The 17,671-nt window shown below is 47.8% G+C and overlaps 1 protein-coding gene across 11 annotated transcripts in view; it reads right to left on the reverse strand.

The window, feature by feature from the left end:
* TNS3 (tensin 3) overlaps nucleotides 1–17,671 on the reverse strand; it is a 256,326-nt gene that overhangs the window by 118,026 nt on the left and 120,629 nt on the right. For 10 of the 11 annotated variants that reach the window (XM_087431210.1, XM_087431156.1, XM_087431094.1 and 7 more), the window contains 3 exons: nucleotides 16,616–16,738; nucleotides 12,319–12,383; nucleotides 8,955–9,038 (listed from right to left, as the gene is read on the reverse strand). In XM_087431210.1, coding sequence (XP_087287336.1) covers nucleotides 8,955–9,038; nucleotides 12,319–12,383; nucleotides 16,616–16,738 — 272 coding nt within the window. Of the gene's footprint in view, nucleotides 1–8,954; nucleotides 9,039–12,318; nucleotides 12,384–16,615; nucleotides 16,739–16,843; nucleotides 17,130–17,671 lie in introns of those variants that run through there. The other variant, XM_087431274.1, reaches the window with a different exon arrangement.

Here is a 17,671-nt window from a genome sequence, read left to right on the forward strand (position 1 = left end):
GCACGTGCCCTGTGTGTGCACTTGGCCATCTGGAGAGAAGTTTCTACACTACAAGCGTTTTTTCATTGGGTCCTCCTGAGGCAAGACGTGGTGGCAGTGACCGGAAAGTGGGTGTAGACCCGCCATGCTCCCTGACGCCACCTAGCCTCAGCTCCTCCCTCCTCCCGGAGAGCTGACTCCAAAACCAAACCTCGCAGTATCCCCCTGTCTGTGTGTATGTCTCGTGCCTGTGCAGAGCCAAGCAGGAGCAGGAAAGGAGCATTCACTGAGTCACATGACTGTGCAGCACAGGCTCCTTCACGCTCCAGCACCCGGCCCCAGTCCACGCCCCCTGGGGCCAATGCCCACCCTGCCCTAAGACTGACACCCTCATCAGGCTCAGCCTTACTCAGTTACATAATCTCTAATTTATGCCTGCAATTCACATGTGGTCCATTATGTCAAGCAGATGAATTTGCATACAAAGAAAACTGAACGGTAGGACATTTCTGATAAACGTTAAAAACAAAGTTTAAAAACCCTATTTCCAGTTCATCCTTTTAGGAAAATGTTAGAAAGGAACATACGCTTCGGCTTAGGTACTGTTTCCATTTTCCTGGTGGCAAACAGTGTCTCTTCTCTTTCAGAATAGGAGGAAACCTCCCCAAAGTCATAGAGACCTGATGGAAACTCTGGAGGCCACGGGAGGCCAGATGGCCAGGCCACGATCACAGAGGCCTGGCCACCAGATGGCTCCACAAGACTTCCCAGTCGTAGCTTCTATCTTGACAACAAGATCTCTTAATTCTATTGCATGTAGACAATATTCGGGTCAATTGTCCAGCTACTTTTAATCACTTAAATGTTACACATTACAGATTTCCCGGGTTCTTTGGTTCCCTGGTTTTGAGCACAGGAAAAGCCAACGCTGATGTTTAGCTGGGGGCCTGTGTCCTCGCCCGCTCTGGACAGCAGTTCTTCCCTCCTCCAGAGCTGGGCACGCTGGTCACCAGACAATCCGCTTCCTCAGCCCATCGGGCTTCTGGTGGCCTGGCCTGGCCTGGCGTGTTTACTGTGGGCACCTGGCCACTTCGGGCAAGATGGTTCTTCACCCTCGACATCCACAGGCCAGACGAGCACACAGACCAGGCATCAAGGAGAGTCAGTTTCTGTTTTACATTTTTGTGCAAATGTGGAGGGTTCCAAACCCCCGGACCTATGGTGCTCCTGGCTGAGGGCGGCTTGTGGAGTCCGATTTCGGCCAGGCCCAGAGCCCACCTCAGTTTTATTACGGCCACAGTCCTGCGAGGGGTCAACAGCCACCCTCCGGGGCAGCAGCGTCACTCCCCGACCCAGAGGTCATCAGCTTGCGCTCCTCATGGTGACCACGGAGCCTCCGTTTCCGCTGACACAGCCTGGCCAGCTCTGTCGCCGTGGCCAGAGGGAGCTTCCTTCAGTGAGGAGAGTCAAGGTGAGGGCAGAAGAATGCTGTTTCCCTGTGAGCTCCCAAAGAAGGAGGCGGGAGAGCAGGGCCCCACACTCTCTCCCACGGGGTTAGAGACGCAAAGGGAGGAGCCGGCAGCCCTCTGCCTGCGCCCCGACTAGTGAGCGCCCCTCCTGAGACAGCTGCAGTTACCAACCTCCCAGATCAGTCCCCAGAGATGACCAGTTCATAGCTTAGACTATATGGAAAATTATAAGCTCTTGGGATATAAATCTCATCGCCCCTTTTTAGAAATCTGCTTTATATGGATTCACGTTTAGATGAATCAAAGTCAAAAAATGTTAACATAAAATGCAACTTATTTCTTCCTTCACATGCTTTCTTAATAGGGAAAAATGAAAATTTATTTATATTTCAGGGTATTTTCTATTAATGAAATGCTACTTTCCAGCAATTCTACTGCCTAACTTTGTGGAGCTAAAGTCATTTTCTGGTTACTTGTTCACAGGATGCAATACAATTGTAACTTCTGAGTCAGAGTTCTGGATTTTCGGACATTGCAAAGGTTTACCCTAAGGCTTGGAACAAGCATGACCACAATCAGAACGGTCATTAAAGAAAACCTAACCCCAACCCCATCACCCCACCATCCCACTCCCACGACAGGGACACATGACAAAGGTCATTCACGGATTTACTTTTGTAAGGTGTGTGGAAAGAGTGGAGACAGCACCCCTGGCCCCTCCCCCCAGCTGTGACGGCAACAAACGTATGGCTGAGGGTTTACACAGATGAGCCAGAGGTCAGCAGGGGGCCCTTGGCTCTGCGTGCCCAGCCAGGGGCCTGCTCACCCCCAGCCCACGACCCAGAACCCAGGCAGGGTCGGGATGGCAACCAGAGGCAGCATGTTGCCCCTCACTGTCTCTGGTGCCTTCCTCCAGGTCCTGTAGGCAACTAACTACAGGCAAATCCCGAATTCCAGATCCCACAGCAGAGCAGCAGCAGCCCCAGTTCTGCCAGCTACCATGGGCCTGTGTGCTCCTGGTCCAGGGCACACCCCTGGCCCCTGGGGGGTCTTCACAGGTGTTAGCAAATCTCAATGCCACAAATTAAGCATATCTCCTTTCTGTGCACCAATTGTACTTTAGTGTGTGTGGTGGCAGAGGGGTAAAGGAAACCTTTGTATAGTAAAACAAATGCCAGATTTTTCATGAATTTTTCATTAGGGTGGCCTCATTCTTCTCTTCCCAAAACCCTTCCCCACCCTCATCAGTCCCTCAGAGGAAGAGGCTGAGAAGCACTATCTAACCTGAGTGTGACCTGGAAAACAGAATAGTGTTCTAAGGCCCAAAGAAATCAGCATATACTCAGACACCTTATAAACACAACCCAGTCCACTGCAAATACAAGCCATAGTTGTTGCTGTCCTCAGCGGCTGAGCTAGCAACAACCTGTGCTACAGAGGTGAAAGCCAGGGGCAGGTAGCCAGGCCACATTTAACAGGACTGAGTCTGCCTGTGACAACCTGGAAACCGCCATCAGTACCGAAGAAAAGACAAGTCAGACCACGGGTGAAAATAAGAGAGAACAATAGCAAATGAAAGGATTTCATGATTAGTTCATCAGCAGATTGTGGAGAGGATCAATTTCAACTCTGTACACGTGTATTTACCTATGGCAGTGAAGGTAGATATGAAGGAATGAATGAATGACAGGGTATCAGATGCCCTCCTAAAGACCATCCCAACAGTCATATCCAAAACAGAAAGTTCCTACCCAGTCAGCACAGTTCTCACAGCTGCACAGATAAGAAGCCGATTTTCAAACAGCACCATTATTTGCCCGTGGCTGTCTTATCTTTCTTTTGAGGAGAATAACTCCCCACGGAAGAGGTTTTCCATGCCTCATCTCAACCATCGAGTGAGTTTTAGAAACCAAGCATTTAGCTGGCAGGGGACTAACATAAGTGTACATGTGTCATTCACGTTCCAAAGCAGCTTGAAATCTGCAGTGTTCACTGCATTATTTACAACCACTTACCATTTTCAGTTTCCCTAAATCTCCCTAAACATGTAAATTGAACTTGACATAATCTCCCTGAATACATGAGCATATAAAAGCCAGCATTAAAGTGTTACTTTTGTAAGCAAGAGAAGCTGTTGTCACAGCACATTCGTCCCCAAGCCTTCCTAATTTCACCTCCACGGCCCTCACTGCTACGGCTGCAAGGAAGACTGGGCCCCATCAGCCTGCCCTGTTTGTGAGACCCAAGCTTTTTGTGTGCCTATCACTCAATGCTCCTCAGCGCTCCCTTCCCTGGCCTGTTACAGAAGAGGACACCAGGCCTCTGATGCAGGACGGCTGCAAGGATGGACGTTAGGGAGAGAGTGCGTACAAGCTTGTGGTGGAGACCACAGCCTCCATTCACCCCTCTGCAAGGCTCCCTGGGGAATGATCCCGCTCTGCAAGCCGGGGCAGGAGGACGTGCGGGAGGGGCTGCCGTGGCACAGAGCGCAGAAAACCTGCCGGCCACGCGGCCACGCTCACCGAGTAGCACAGCCTTTTGAGAAAGGATGTGGAAAACTGCTCCTCTTGCATCTTCTTTGCCTTGTGTTCAACTGTTCCTTCAGACACCCCAGGCATAATGGCAAAAATTACAGAATTATCAAAAACCCAGTAATGCTAAGGTAGGAAATTTCCAGCTATTAGAAACACCAGGACATCCCAGCTCCTGCATGCCAAGACTCTTGGCGTCTCTTCCCTTTATCTCAAAGGACACAGGAATGACCCCACCAGGACCTCCTAGAGGTCTCCTTTGCCCCGTACCCTCAGGAAAGGTTAGCTGTCCCTGTCATTCTCCCCAGTAAACTCAAAGTAATAGGGCCAACAAATGCATGCTGCTGTCTTGACTCCTTCTTGGAAAGAAAGGACACGGGAAGAGGAAAAGGATGTCAGTAACTGTGATCACATAGTTCATCACTTCCACAATGCTGATGATCAACTAAGACTGGAGAAGGATTTTTTTAAATTATTTATCAAAGCAAAAGGGCCTCCAAGTTCACAGAGCCCCTCTAATGCAGTAGCCATCATCAGCACCTCCAGGAGGCCAACCCCAGGGCCTCAACAAGCTGCTCCTCAGAGTTTGCTCAAGGTGAAAGGTACAAGAAGAGGGGACTTCCCCTGGCCACAGCAACTCTGCCAGGAACAAGCAACGTGAAACGGGCCACTGCTGGCCAGGCTGCCTGCTGTAGGCCAACTGCTCTGTGGATTTTAAAAGTAAGGAACAAAGTGACAGAGAATTCACCTCCCATCAAATGGGCCTCCTGTCTCACGAGCTCGTAAACCCAAATTACATGAAAGCTCAGAGGAGGCTCACTGTTGAGGCTCCAAGCGTCTTGGCCATAAACCCCATGCTAATTAATTCACTCGTACCACGAGATTGATTTGGAAATGATTTCTTGAGCTCAGTCCTAAAATAACCTGCAGAACTCCCCCTCAGCGTGTTTAGGAGCACAGTGATGACTCCCATCACAGTGCCTGTCCCCACAAATGTGGTCATCCAAGTTCTTCCGGTCTCAGATATTCCTCCAGACTTATTTTATGCGTCCACTCGGTTATTTACCCATTCAATAATGATTTGGTGAGCATCTTCCAATGCAGGTGCTGGGCAGGATAACATCCCCCTGATCTAAGGGTGCAGGGAGATTAGCCTTGGAATGCAAAATTGAATCCACGCCATCGTTACAAAATGTAAATGCTGCAGCTTCAAGTGTGCAATGACAGGAAGGATATATGAAAACCATAGGCATGCTAAAGAGAGGTTTTTTACCTTTTTTCCCCCACACTCTTTCAATGCTGTTAAAAAGCTGCAGTAAGTAATAAGAATAAAAAGAAGAAAACAAGGCAAACATTCTTTTCTGGTGTGTGCAGAGCATTCTGGATGGATAGAAAGGATAAAAATCATAAGATCATCTAAATAAATGCAGAAAAAGCATTTGACAAAATTCAATATCCATTCACGATAAAAACTCTCAACGAAGTGGGTACAGAGGGAAAGTACCTCAACATAATAAAGGCCACATATGACAAGCCCATAGCTAACGTCACACGCAACGGTGAAAAGATCAAAGCTTTTTCTCTAAGATCAGGAACAAGACAGAGTGCCCACTCCTGCCACTCCTATTCAGGATAGTACTGGAAGTCCCAGCCAGAGCAATTAGGCAAGAAAAAGAAATAAAAGGCATCCAAATCAGAACAAAAGAAGTAAAACGGTCTCTATTTGCAGATGACATGATATTATATATAGAAAACCAAACGACGCCACCAAAAATCTGTTAGAACTAATAAATGAATTCAGCAAAGTGGCAGGATACGAAATTAATATACAGAAATCTGTTGCATTTCTACATAATAATAATGGACTATCAGAAAGAAAAATTAGGAAAATGATCCCATTGACAATTACAAAAAAACAAAATAAAATATCTAGGAATAAATTTAACCAAGGAGCTGAAAGACCTGTATACTGGAAACTATAAGACATTGATGAAAGAAATTAAAGAAGACAGAAATAAATGGCAAGATATTCCATGCTTATGGATTGGAAGAATTAATATTGTTAAAATACCCACATTACCCAAAGCAATCTACAGATTCAATGCAATCTCTATCAAAATTTAAATGGCATTTTCCACAGAAATAGAACAAATAATACTAAAATTTGTATGGAACCACAAAAGACCCCGAACAGCCAAACAATCTTGAGAAAGAGAAACAAAGCTGGACACATTACGCTTTCTGATTTCAAACTATACTACAAAGCTGTAGTAAACAAAACTCTATGGGACTGGCATAAAAACAGACACGCAGACAAATGGAACAGAATAGAGAGCCCAGAAATAAACCCACGCGTATATGGTCAACTAATTTTCAACAAAGGCGCCAAGAATATGCAATGGGGAAAGGACAGTGTCTTCAATAAATGGTGACAGGAAAACTGGACAATTACATGAGAAAGAATGAAACTGGACCACTATCTTACACCATATACAAAAATCAACTCAAAATGAATTAAAGACTTGAATGTAATACCTGAAACCATAAAACTCCCAAAAGAAAACATAGGAAAACCTCCTTGACATCAGTCTTGGTGATCATTTTTCGGATTTGACACCAAAAGCAAAGGCAACAAAAGCAAAAATAAACAAGTGGGACCACATCAAACTAAAAAGCTTCTGCACAACAAAGGAAACCATCAACAAAGTAAAAAGGCGACCTCTGGAATGGGAGAAAATATTGGCAAATCACATACCTGATAAAGGGTTAATATCCAAAATATATAAAGAATTCATACAACTCAATAGCAAAAAAAACAAACAATCCAATTAAAAACCGGGCAGATGATCTGAATAGACATTTCTCTAAAGAAGACAAACAGATGGCCAACAGATACATGAAAAAATGCTCCACATCACTAACCATCAGGGAAATGCAAATCAAATCCACAAAGAGAGATCACCTCACACCTGTTAGAATGGCTATTATCAAAAAGACAAGAAATAACAAGTCAATGGTGAGGATGTGGAGAAAAGGGAACCCTTGTGCACTGTTGGTGGGGATGTAAATTGGTGCAGCCAGTATGGGAAACAGTATGAAAGTTCCTCAAAAAATTAAAAACAGAACCGCCATATGATTCAGCAATTGCACTTCTGGGTATTTATTGAAAGAAAATGAAAACACTAACTCGAAAAGATATATGCACCCTCATGTTCACTGCAGTATTATTTATAATAGCCAAAATATGGAAACAACATAAGTGTTCACCAATGGACAAATAGATTGGAAAAAAAAAAAGTGATATATATATACAATGGAATATTATTCAGCCACAAAAAAGAATGAAATCTTGCCATTTGAGACAACATGGATGGACCTTGGGGCATTATGCAAGGCGAAGTAAATTAGACACAGAAGGACAAATATCGTATGATATCACTTATATATGGAATCTAAAAACAAAACAAAACAAAACAAAGATATGGAGAACAGATTGGTGGCTGTCAGAGGTGAGTGGTGGAAGAGATGGGTGAAGGGGGTCAAAAGGTAAAAAAAAAGAAGAAGAAGAAAAGAAGGCAAACATTTTCCCTTAGTGTGTGCTGAGCATTTTGGGTGGGTTTCTCCTCATTGACCTTCATGTCCCACACAGGAGCACCTACGAATGTGGCCATTTTGCAAACTGGTCAAAAGAGAAATGATACTTAATGGTTTGAAACAAACCAAGGGGCTGTTTAACTGTAGAGTAGCCCCCCCTTATCCTCAGGAGATACATTCCAAGACCTCCAGTGGACATCTGAAACCTCGGATGAGGTGGGCTTCTATAATACTAATAAACGCTGTTTTTTCTGCAAGCAACTCACATTCCCTGTGGGGCCTGTTGCTCAGAGCAGGGTGTGGCCAGGCTCAGACCCATGGTCCCACATCGTCAATGCACTGGGTCTGAACACAAACAGACCTGGCCACTGGAAACCCCCTGGACAAAAAGAAAAAGTGCCTTTGGCAATCCTTGAAATCCCTTTCCCAGGTCAACACATCAAGACCCAGCTCCTGACCAAACACACCTCTGACTCTGCCTCCTATATGCAGAAACTTCTGTCCACCCATGCCAGCTGGCCAAGCCCGATGGCACTGGAGAAACAGATGTGAGGGTCAGGAAAACCACGTCGGCAATTGCCCTGGCAATTCTTGTGTAAATTCCCTGCTGTTTGCTTTAAAATGAAAATGCAGTGACTATGTGCTTGGCTCCACATCACCATCTGCAGAGGAAGTGGGTCTGGAAGGAGGCTGGATGGGGCCCTTCTCACTGCCGCACACCATGACCCTACTCCCGTTCACCTGCGCACCGATGACGGCGTGGATTCACCTGGGGGCGGGCAGCAAGAGGAAGTCTGCTGCCTTCCCAGGGCCCTTCCCCAGCATCTGCCGGGGCCATGCCGAGCAGGAGAGATGGGGAAGTGTGCCAGGGGAGGCCAACGTGAGAGCAAGACTCCCTGGTCTCAGGAGCTGACTATCGACTGCAGAAGTTGGCCAACTACAACCACGAACCTGTGTGTCGACAAAGTCTTATTGGAACACAGCCTGTTCACTCCTTTCCTACGACTAAGACCTGCTCTGGTGTTAGAGCAGCCGTGACAGAGACCAGGTGGCCTGCAAAGCCCAGAACATTCATGATCCAGCCCCTTACAGACCTCTGGTCCAGGAGACATAAACCGGTTCCCACATAAAAATGGGAATCAACCTGCCGCGAGCACATAGGACCTGACCGCTGAGTGTGTGGGAAGGTAGTCCTGGACCCATGAGAAGCCAGCCAGGGCCAGGGGTCCCTACACAGGCGGGACGGCTCTTAGTCACCTCCAGGCAACAACAAGCCCTCCGCTCCATTTCTAGCTGGTCAGGGAGGTGCCTCTTCTGTTCTTATGTTTTTAAATGTAAATCTCATTCTCCTTTTCACTCTGGCTCGGGGACAGATACATACCGTTTCTGGGAAGGCTGCATCAAAGCTGACACTTTATCATCATAAAATTTCTTCATTGCAAATCTGTCGAGGGCCTGGTCAGCGCTGGGGAAGCAGAGAGAGAGAGAGGGAGCATTAACTCCGTGGCCGCCACTGCGGGCTGGGTGACACAGGACAGGCCCTGTGGCTGTGCTGAGCCACGGCGTCCAGAGGAGCTTCATTATTCGCTGCTGCCATGCACATCCACTTTAGCATCTTTTCTTGGACCCTAATTCGCCCACAGAAATATGTTCAGGCCAGAGTGGACGCCAGGACCGCAGGGTCTGAAACCCCATCAGAAACCCCTGTCCCAGGGTGTGGCACTTGGCTGTGCCGCACGCGCTGCTCCAGGAGAGTCGCCTGCTGGCCGCTTCTCACAGGCAGAGCAGGTCTGGCATCCTAACTGTCCCGTAGCCACACTGGCTCCAAACACAGGAGGCGGGTTTCACTGGGCTCTGGGGGAGACCAGCGGGCAGACCCGAGTGTCCGGATCAGGAGGGCACTGGGGCCTGCACGGAGTACTGCAGTTACTGGGCGCCCCGTCAAGCCCCAAGAAGTGAGTCTGGGACCCACAGGGGATGGCCTGAGGGCCACATCGGGCAGTCACGTCTATAATCAGGCTCCAGAGGGGTCAGAACGCTGCGGCCCCGAGTGATTGAAAAGCTGTCTGAGGACTTAGGGCTGCATAGTTATGTTTGTGAAGTGACTGCCACAAAGGTGACCGTGCCCTCCAACAGCCTGTGGACTTTAAGCCCCGGCTCCACAATGCCCACACGTGTATCCAGCAGCATCTTCAGGGAACCCCACAACGGGGCATTTATGGGCTGTCCTGATCTGACTCCACATAAATCACGGAACAGGAGTGCAATAAGTCCTCACTAAGACTCATGTGAGACAAAAGCTTCCTTGAAAATCTGATCTCAGTGTGGGTCCTCTCCTTAGAATGTGTATGTGCCCCTCCAGAAACAGCGCATACACAGGACCTGCGGACACCGTGAAGACCGAGAGGAGAACATGCAGAGAGAGGCAGAAGGACAAAGGCAGGCACTCAAGGTTAAATTTAGCATGACCTGACTTTCACTGCATGCTATAAAATGGGTAACTCGCTGCTTGCATTTGTCTAAATAAGGGGCTGGGCTGGCAGGGCTGTCACACACAGAAGGGTCCACCTCAGCACTGAGTATTTCACAGACTGAATGCCTATGTTTTTTAAATTGCAAAGTATAGCTGTATATCCACCACTCACTTTTAAGCATTCCTTTTTCTGGAATTCACTTATTTTATTAAACACTGATATTGCATCTTGGCCTATGTTATGTGCACTATTAATATTGTTATTAGTAGTAATAATAATATTAGCAATGATTCTATCTTTTTGAACTCTTATTTTTATGGTGCTGGTACAAGAATGTTCTTCCTACTTTGCGACTTGAAGTTTCTGTTTTGATCTGGAGAATAGTTTGTGACAAAGGCCTTAAAAATGTATGCTCCCTGTGATTAGTCTACTTCTGGGAATAACATCTAAGGGGAAGATAGTAGAAATGATCGAAAACTCATATATGAGAATTTGTTATCACGGCATGCTTCCGAGTGGAGAATCATTAGAAGCAACAGAAACTCTAAAGAAACACCAGAAGCAACCTGGTTAGGCAAAATCAGTAAATGCTCAGATACATAATATTCTATTCATCAAATGGAGAACTATGCAGCCACTTAAATGATGTCAGGGAAGACATTTAGGAAAGAGCGCTAATTTAGAAAAGCAGGTCACAGAAAGTATTGTGGTGTCACTCCACTTGATTGAAAAGTATTTAATACTGTTACTCCTATGAGTACAGGAGCGTTGATAGCAGCTGATAACTGAGTACTGCTGCTGTTCGAAGAGCTTTATGTGCAATAACACATCGAATTGTCACAAAACCCTGCGAGGCACAACCATCACTCCCACTTCCCAGGTGAGGACCCTGAGGCTTAGAGAGATTTGTATAAGTTGCCTGACACGTGCAGCTGAGATATGCATCGACTATTCAGAAAAAAAGGGCTTTTAGAAAGAGTGTCAGTGATGCGCTTTAAATGAATAAAGCTCTTAGTGTCTACGCTCCCTAAAAGTGCCAGGACTTCCCACAGCACATGGAGCTTTGGACCCAGACAGAGCTGCGTTGTCGCGGGCAGACACGTGAGGGCAGGCTCCATCCAGAATCCGCCAGGAGAAATCTGGGCTCTGACCAAACGTCTTTGGCTCAGCTGAGGGATTCGATGTGACCAGGAGTCTCAATGTGTCTGGCACATACACAAATGCTCATTATCACCAAGAAGGGATCTGATTTTCACTGAGGGGTTGGGTTTCCTCCCTGGCAGGCACAAGCTCTCCAACTTGTTTCCAGAGAAAACATTCGGAAAGTCAAATTTCACCCCTTACTGCTAGAAAGGAAAGGGTTTATTGGCGAATACGAATAGGCTTATATTTCCTCAGAATGGAGTAGTTCATGCTTCACAAAGTGGCCATTGAAAAGAGAGGGCAAGTGCAGATGCAAAACCCATAAAAGAAGGATATTTTTTGAACTGGACTTCAGCATGAGCTGAGATGTGTGCTCTTGGAAGTGTATCTGGGTACACCTCGCGCTGCCCCAGTGCCAGGAGAGCTGGCACACACCCAGTGCCTCGCCGGCCTCGCTGTGCCCATCGTCCCTCACTGACGGGACCAGCCTCCTCCTAGCGGCACCCACAGCCCCATGGTGGCAGCTCACAAGTCCCACGATTACCCTTCCACCTCCTGAGAACCAGACCAGACCTGGCTCCCCACTCACGGGCCGTGAGATAATGAGCAAGCTGCCTAACTCCGCCAAGCCTCAGTTTCCTCATCTGTAAAGGAGGAGTGATGATGCTGCCTGCTGGGTTACTTGGGAGTACTGCGGGAGAAAAGGGAAATACGCACAGTGCTTCCCAGAGGCCCAGTGCATGCAGAAGACGGCAGGCACGGACATTAGGATTTACAGGGTTTGAGGTATCCAGCAAGACAGCCCTGCTCATGCTTTTAATAACAGTAACGTTCATCCTTATTGTTTTTGTTGGAGAATGGCACTTTTTGTTGGAGAATGGAGTGTGCTCACTATTTTTGAGGCCTGCATGGAAGTCTTCAGTGTGAATCATACACAGCTGCACACCTAGGATGACGTCTTTCTCATGAGTGTGAGCCCTTAGCCGGAGCTGGGTTTCAAGGCACCAGGGACCCGAGGGCACTGGTCAGCCAAGCCACAGCCTCCAGGTCAGCCCCAGGCTGCAGCCTCCCGCCCGCCCAGTCTCGGAGCTTCCCAATGCCATGGCAGCGTGGACGCTTCCCTCCTACCTGGCCGAGACATTGGTGAAGTGCATGTAGGATGAAATGACCACTCCGATGCGTCCCTTTCCACCCTGCAGGAGAAAAAAGAGAAAACTATTTTCTCTCGAATCCCACGGCAGAGATATAATCAGAACAGGAAAACGCTCATTCATTCACGGGATGACAAGGAGCCCGTGCTGGAGGGGAAGCTGGCATGACCTCCTCCCACCCCTGTTCTGGGGCATGGCAGCACCTTGTGCAGCAGGGAGTGCACACGCTGGGTGCCCACGGCAGGAGCAGGTGCTTCCTGGGGCATCCGTGGACACCCCCGAGGGCAGATCTGCACAGAGGCGGCCACTCAGTTTACCATTTCCCAGTGACGCAGGAAGAAGCTATGCAGGGGCGGGAGAAATCAGCATGACTCAATTACCCAGGTGAGAGAGACTGAACAGCCCCACAGGCTGATGGCTTTGAGGGCTGCACACAGCCCAGAGAAGCCCAAAGCAGCAGGACAGCAGATTCCAGAGTGCTGGCAGCATCACAATGTCGCTGGCACTACCGACCAGCCCTGCCCGGTCACACACAGGGGACCACTATCCAGCAGCGTTACAGAAAACGCATGGCTCAGTCTGTAACCATAGACACACACGGCCCAGACCGGGCAGCCCAGCCGCAACCATGAGCCACCATTACCCCAGGAGAAGGAGTCTGGAAGCACACAGCTACATGAGAGGCTGCCCTCACCCAGAACCATGGACTGCCACTTTCTAGAACACACTACCATGACCCAGAACAGCAGTCGGAAAACCACAGTCAGCAAGCAACTTCTGCACACCACCTGTGTCTCTACAACCTGTGAGTTAGAGTTATTCTTATGTTTTTAACAGTTGAAGAAAAATAAAAAACATAACATTCCACGCCACATGAAAATCACACGAAATTCTTTCAGTGCCCATACATAAAGTGTGATTGGAACAGGGCCACACCCATTTGTTTAGGTACATCAGGGGCTATTTCCACGCTGCAACAGCGAGTGTGAGTAGTTACAACAAGACAGTGGGGCCCTCAAAGACTAGAAGGCTCACTGTCTAGGTCTTTCAAGAAAAGTTAGCAGCCTTGTTCTAGAATCACAAAAGGCCACCAATATGAAGACCCCTAAGTCTATTCTCAGAAAGGGAAGACTGAGAAAATTCAAGTCATAGTTCTGAAAGACCCACAATCACATGTGCATGTCACCCAGGGGCACTTCTCTCTGTCTCACGAAAGTCAGGTGCGTGCCTTGCAGATACTCAGGGCAGATATACGAAGGGCCCTTTACAGCGATTCCTGGCACATAGCTACTAGTACGTCTTGTATAAATTCACCTAAGTGAACAACACTTCCACCAAATTGGGCACACATGGTGGCGTTCACCACTGCCATATCCAAGCAGGCACTCATTTATGGGTATGAAGTCTTCTAGCACAAGCAACATTCTTTAGGACTTGAAGAGTTTTCATCTGATCTTAACTAAACTCAGAATCACTGATTACACAATTTGCTGTGGGTATCCTTTACCATCCACTCAAAAGCAAACGGTGTGGTGGATGGAACCTTCCAGAAGAACCTCAGGCTATTTCTGCTCAATCAGTAACCAGCAGGTGGGTGGATGAGGGGGAGACTGAGGCAAACCCACGCAAATACCACCCTTTGTATCAAACAGGAGAGTGGGGACATCGCAGCCTGGCGCTGGGTCTGCCCTCCAGGCCAAGACGGGCCCAGCAATGCTAGTCATTCCTGGCACGCCTGGAAGGAAGTGTACATTCTGCAGAGCTCACAGAGTTTGGCAAATGTCAGCAATCTCACCCCTGCTGCGTTTTTGATGAACTTCTTTTAATGTCGACATCAAGTTCAAACTAAAAGAGGGCTTCTCTCTCAGGGCATGTCTTCTAGAATGTCTTGGAAATGGTTCACATGTCACCAGAATGGTGCAAGAGATGAGCAAATTGTTTTCAAGAAGTTTCAACATGTTCCTAGTTATTCCCACTAACAAGACTTGTCTCGAGAGCCGAGTGTAGCTTAGGAAAAGGAAGCGTTTTGGAGATCTCTACGCAGTAAGTTCGTCACTTGTGACCCAGATGTTGTAAATAATATTATAATTTGGTTCATTAAAAACTGAAGTGAACAACCGAAATGGAATAAATGGTGAAAGGGGGGCTTCTCAAGGTCCAGAGTGCACCAGAATCCCCTGGAGACACAGCTTGCAGCAGGTCTGGGTGGGCCAGACCTGCATTTCTCACCAGGGTCGGGCACTGATGCTGCTCCGGACCACCCCCCTCCCCGGCTATGGAATGCTGCTCGGAAAGGCTTGTGAAGTGATCTTAGGCAGCAATGACCCATCAGGATTATCTTCACTGCATCAAAATCATCAGGCCAAGCCTGATGAAAAACGCAGAGTTTGTTTTAATTGAAAAAAAATGTAAAAACCAAAAACAAAAATAACTTTTCTCTTCTTATTTTTTTAAGTTTGCACCAAAACACAAATTTGAAGAGGAGCTCCATAAATATAATGCAATCCTTGAAAAAGCTCAGGTTAACTTAATTTGGTACGAGAACTGATGCGAGGGCCCGCTGTTTGTGGGAGAAAGTAATCAAGCTAGATGTGGGAAAAGCGACAGAAGGAGAGAGAAGCGAATGTCACCCCTGCACCCGAGGGGTGTTCCTCCACACCGGGGGACCACCAAATGCATAAGTGCGGAAGCTGTGACGTCATCAGCAGCTGTCTCACATCCATCATTACATGAGGAGGTCATGGTGTCCTTGCAGGAAAGTAATAGAGCAAGTCTGATATAACCCGAAGGGAAGGCTCTTTTAAACTAAGTGCTATAATATAAGGGTTTTTGTGCAGCTTTTGCCTGTGAAAAAGTGTGAAAGAGGAAATACTTCAAGGAGGAAATGTCAATATTTTCAAGATGTTTTGATAGTCATAAGAATGCAGTGTATAGGGGCCAGCCTGGTGGCGTAGCAGTTAAGTTCACGCACTCTGCTTCGGCAGCCCAGGGTTCACTGGTTCGGATCCTAAGCACGGACCTACACACCGCTCCTCAAGCCATGCTGGGGCAGCGTTCCACATAGAAGAACTAGAATGACCTATAACTAGGGTATAAAACTGTGTACTGGGGCTTTGGGGAGAAAAAACGGAAAAAAAAAAAAAAAAAAAGGAAGATTGGCAACAGAGGTTAGCTCAGGGCCATCTTCCTCAAAAAAAAGCAGCTTTAAGAAAAAAAAAAAATGAATTCAGTATATAATGTACAAAGTAGGGCACAGCCCCTTCCTTCTGGGACCAAGCCCGCCCATGGCACCTTTCCTTCGCAAAGTATTCCTCCCACACGCTGCCCTAGCTCAAGGTGTGTCTGGGAAAATCACTGTCCTCGGATAATAAGAGTGTCTCATCGAGGGGTAAGGCCACATGCTGTACCCCTTAGCGAATTTTCCCTTTGTTCAGTCCCCTTTAGGACCAATCACGTTTGAGAAATCAGAGGTAGAGCAGGAAGAGGCTACGAACAATCCAGGGCAGTTGAGAAAGCAGAGATGTAAGAGGAAAGGCCCCAGGAGGTCAGAGGAGGATGCAGGTCAAGGGCAGCCAGGACAACGCGCTGCCGTTCCCGTGGCCAGCCCCCGGCCACCCTGTGAGGGTGGACACGTCACATCCCTATCGGGCGGTTGGCGTGGACAGGACCACACGTCTGCTGCAACAGCATCCTACCCCCAGTCTCAAGGCAATTCATTACCATAACCCAGAGGCACTAGAAGTCCGAGGCCGTGTATCCTAACCACGCTCTTCTCTTTTTAAAAGAGAGCTTTCCAGGGCCGGCCCTGTGGCTTGGTGGTTGAGTGCGCGCGCTGCAATGCTGGTGGCCCGGGTTCGGATCCCGGGTGCGCATCGAGGCACCACTTCTCCGTCCATCCTGAGGCCGAGTCCCACATACAGCAACTAGAAGGATGTGCAGCTGTGACATACAACTATCTACTGGGGCTTTGGGGGGAATAAATAAAAAATCTTTAAAAAAAAAAAAAAAAAAAAAAAAGAGAGCTTTCCATGAAAAACCAAAATGCACGAAAAGGAAAGGATTTGCTCTCATTGGTATCCTTCACTGGTTTCAAAGTGTCCAGCTACGCATTCAGGGACTTCAATTCTATAAATTCTGAAGCCAAACTCTGGGAGGTGGGATGACTCTTTTTTTTAAGGTCAAGTATGAACACCTAACCACAAAGGCCTCCAGAGCTGGAAGTCCGAGCGAAAAGGCGGTCCCACTGGACCCTCGAGCGCGGAGGTGGGACTCACCCTGCAGTGGATGACGACCACGTGCTGGGGGTCGCTGTTCAGCCAGGACTCCTGGGCCTTGCAGATGGTGCACACCTTATCCAGGGGTGGCGCGTGCAGCTCCGGCCAGCCCACGTCCAGAATCTGCAACGAGAGAGAGAAGGGGCTTCCTGGGTCTCCATCTCTGGGTCTCCATCTCCTCCAAAGGAGGTCCTCTGAGGCCGTCTCATGATGGCTTTTCTTATTTACCAAAATATTTCATTTGAGAGTCAAGAATGATGCTGCGTGTTCCTTTTCTAAAACTTCATGGGAATTGTGGCCAAGCTCCTTTACCGGAAAGAAAGCTATGAAGGATTATGTTGCCCCCATGAGACATCTGTCCCTGAGTCTTATCTGCTCTTCTGCAGCTGGAATGACAATTCTAGAAGGGGCTTTCAGGAGCCGCTAATGGTGCAAGGCTCCTGGAGAGGAGCCGAGGCCTGGCAAGATCTGAAACAGGAGTTCTTGGCCCAACCTGCTGCCAAAATTCCTCCGTTCAGACTAAAATCGCAGTTTGGGAAAATGCAGTGAGCCGTTCCCCCACGCAAGGCGCAGATAACGTCTCAGAGAGAGGCCTATCTTGCAAGCTTGGGAGAAACACACTCCCCAAAGGAGAGGGACCTGCCCACCAGGGAGGAAACGCCTTCAAGCCTTGATTGCAACTGGGGGCAGGAACAAAGAAAGTCTTTATCACGTGATAAGGAGCACAGTGGGTCTGTGTACAAAAATCAGCAACTCCAAGGAACCTGACGCACACTCCCAGGTCTAAAGCTATGGTGGCAGATGTTTAAGTGGGGAGAGGAGGCAGAGATTAATATAAATGCAATGGACATAGTGTAAAATGATAGAAAAACTTAGAAAACTGCCAGGAAGCAGGAAAAGTCGCACCCCTCTCACCACTCAGAGGCGATAACATTCTGACAAGTCCCTTAGACCCCCTATGTACATTTAGCATAGTTGAGATGCTAGTCTACACAAATTCCACGTTCTGCTTTTGTTAACTAGCATTAAAACAGGCACTTCATCATGTTACTATTT

The sequence above is a fragment of the Ceratotherium simum genome, chromosome 1 (assembly GCF_057802395.1).
Source record: "Ceratotherium simum simum isolate JZ-2026a chromosome 1, ASM5780239v1, whole genome shotgun sequence".
Classification (NCBI taxonomy): Eukaryota; Metazoa; Chordata; class Mammalia; order Perissodactyla; family Rhinocerotidae; genus Ceratotherium; species Ceratotherium simum.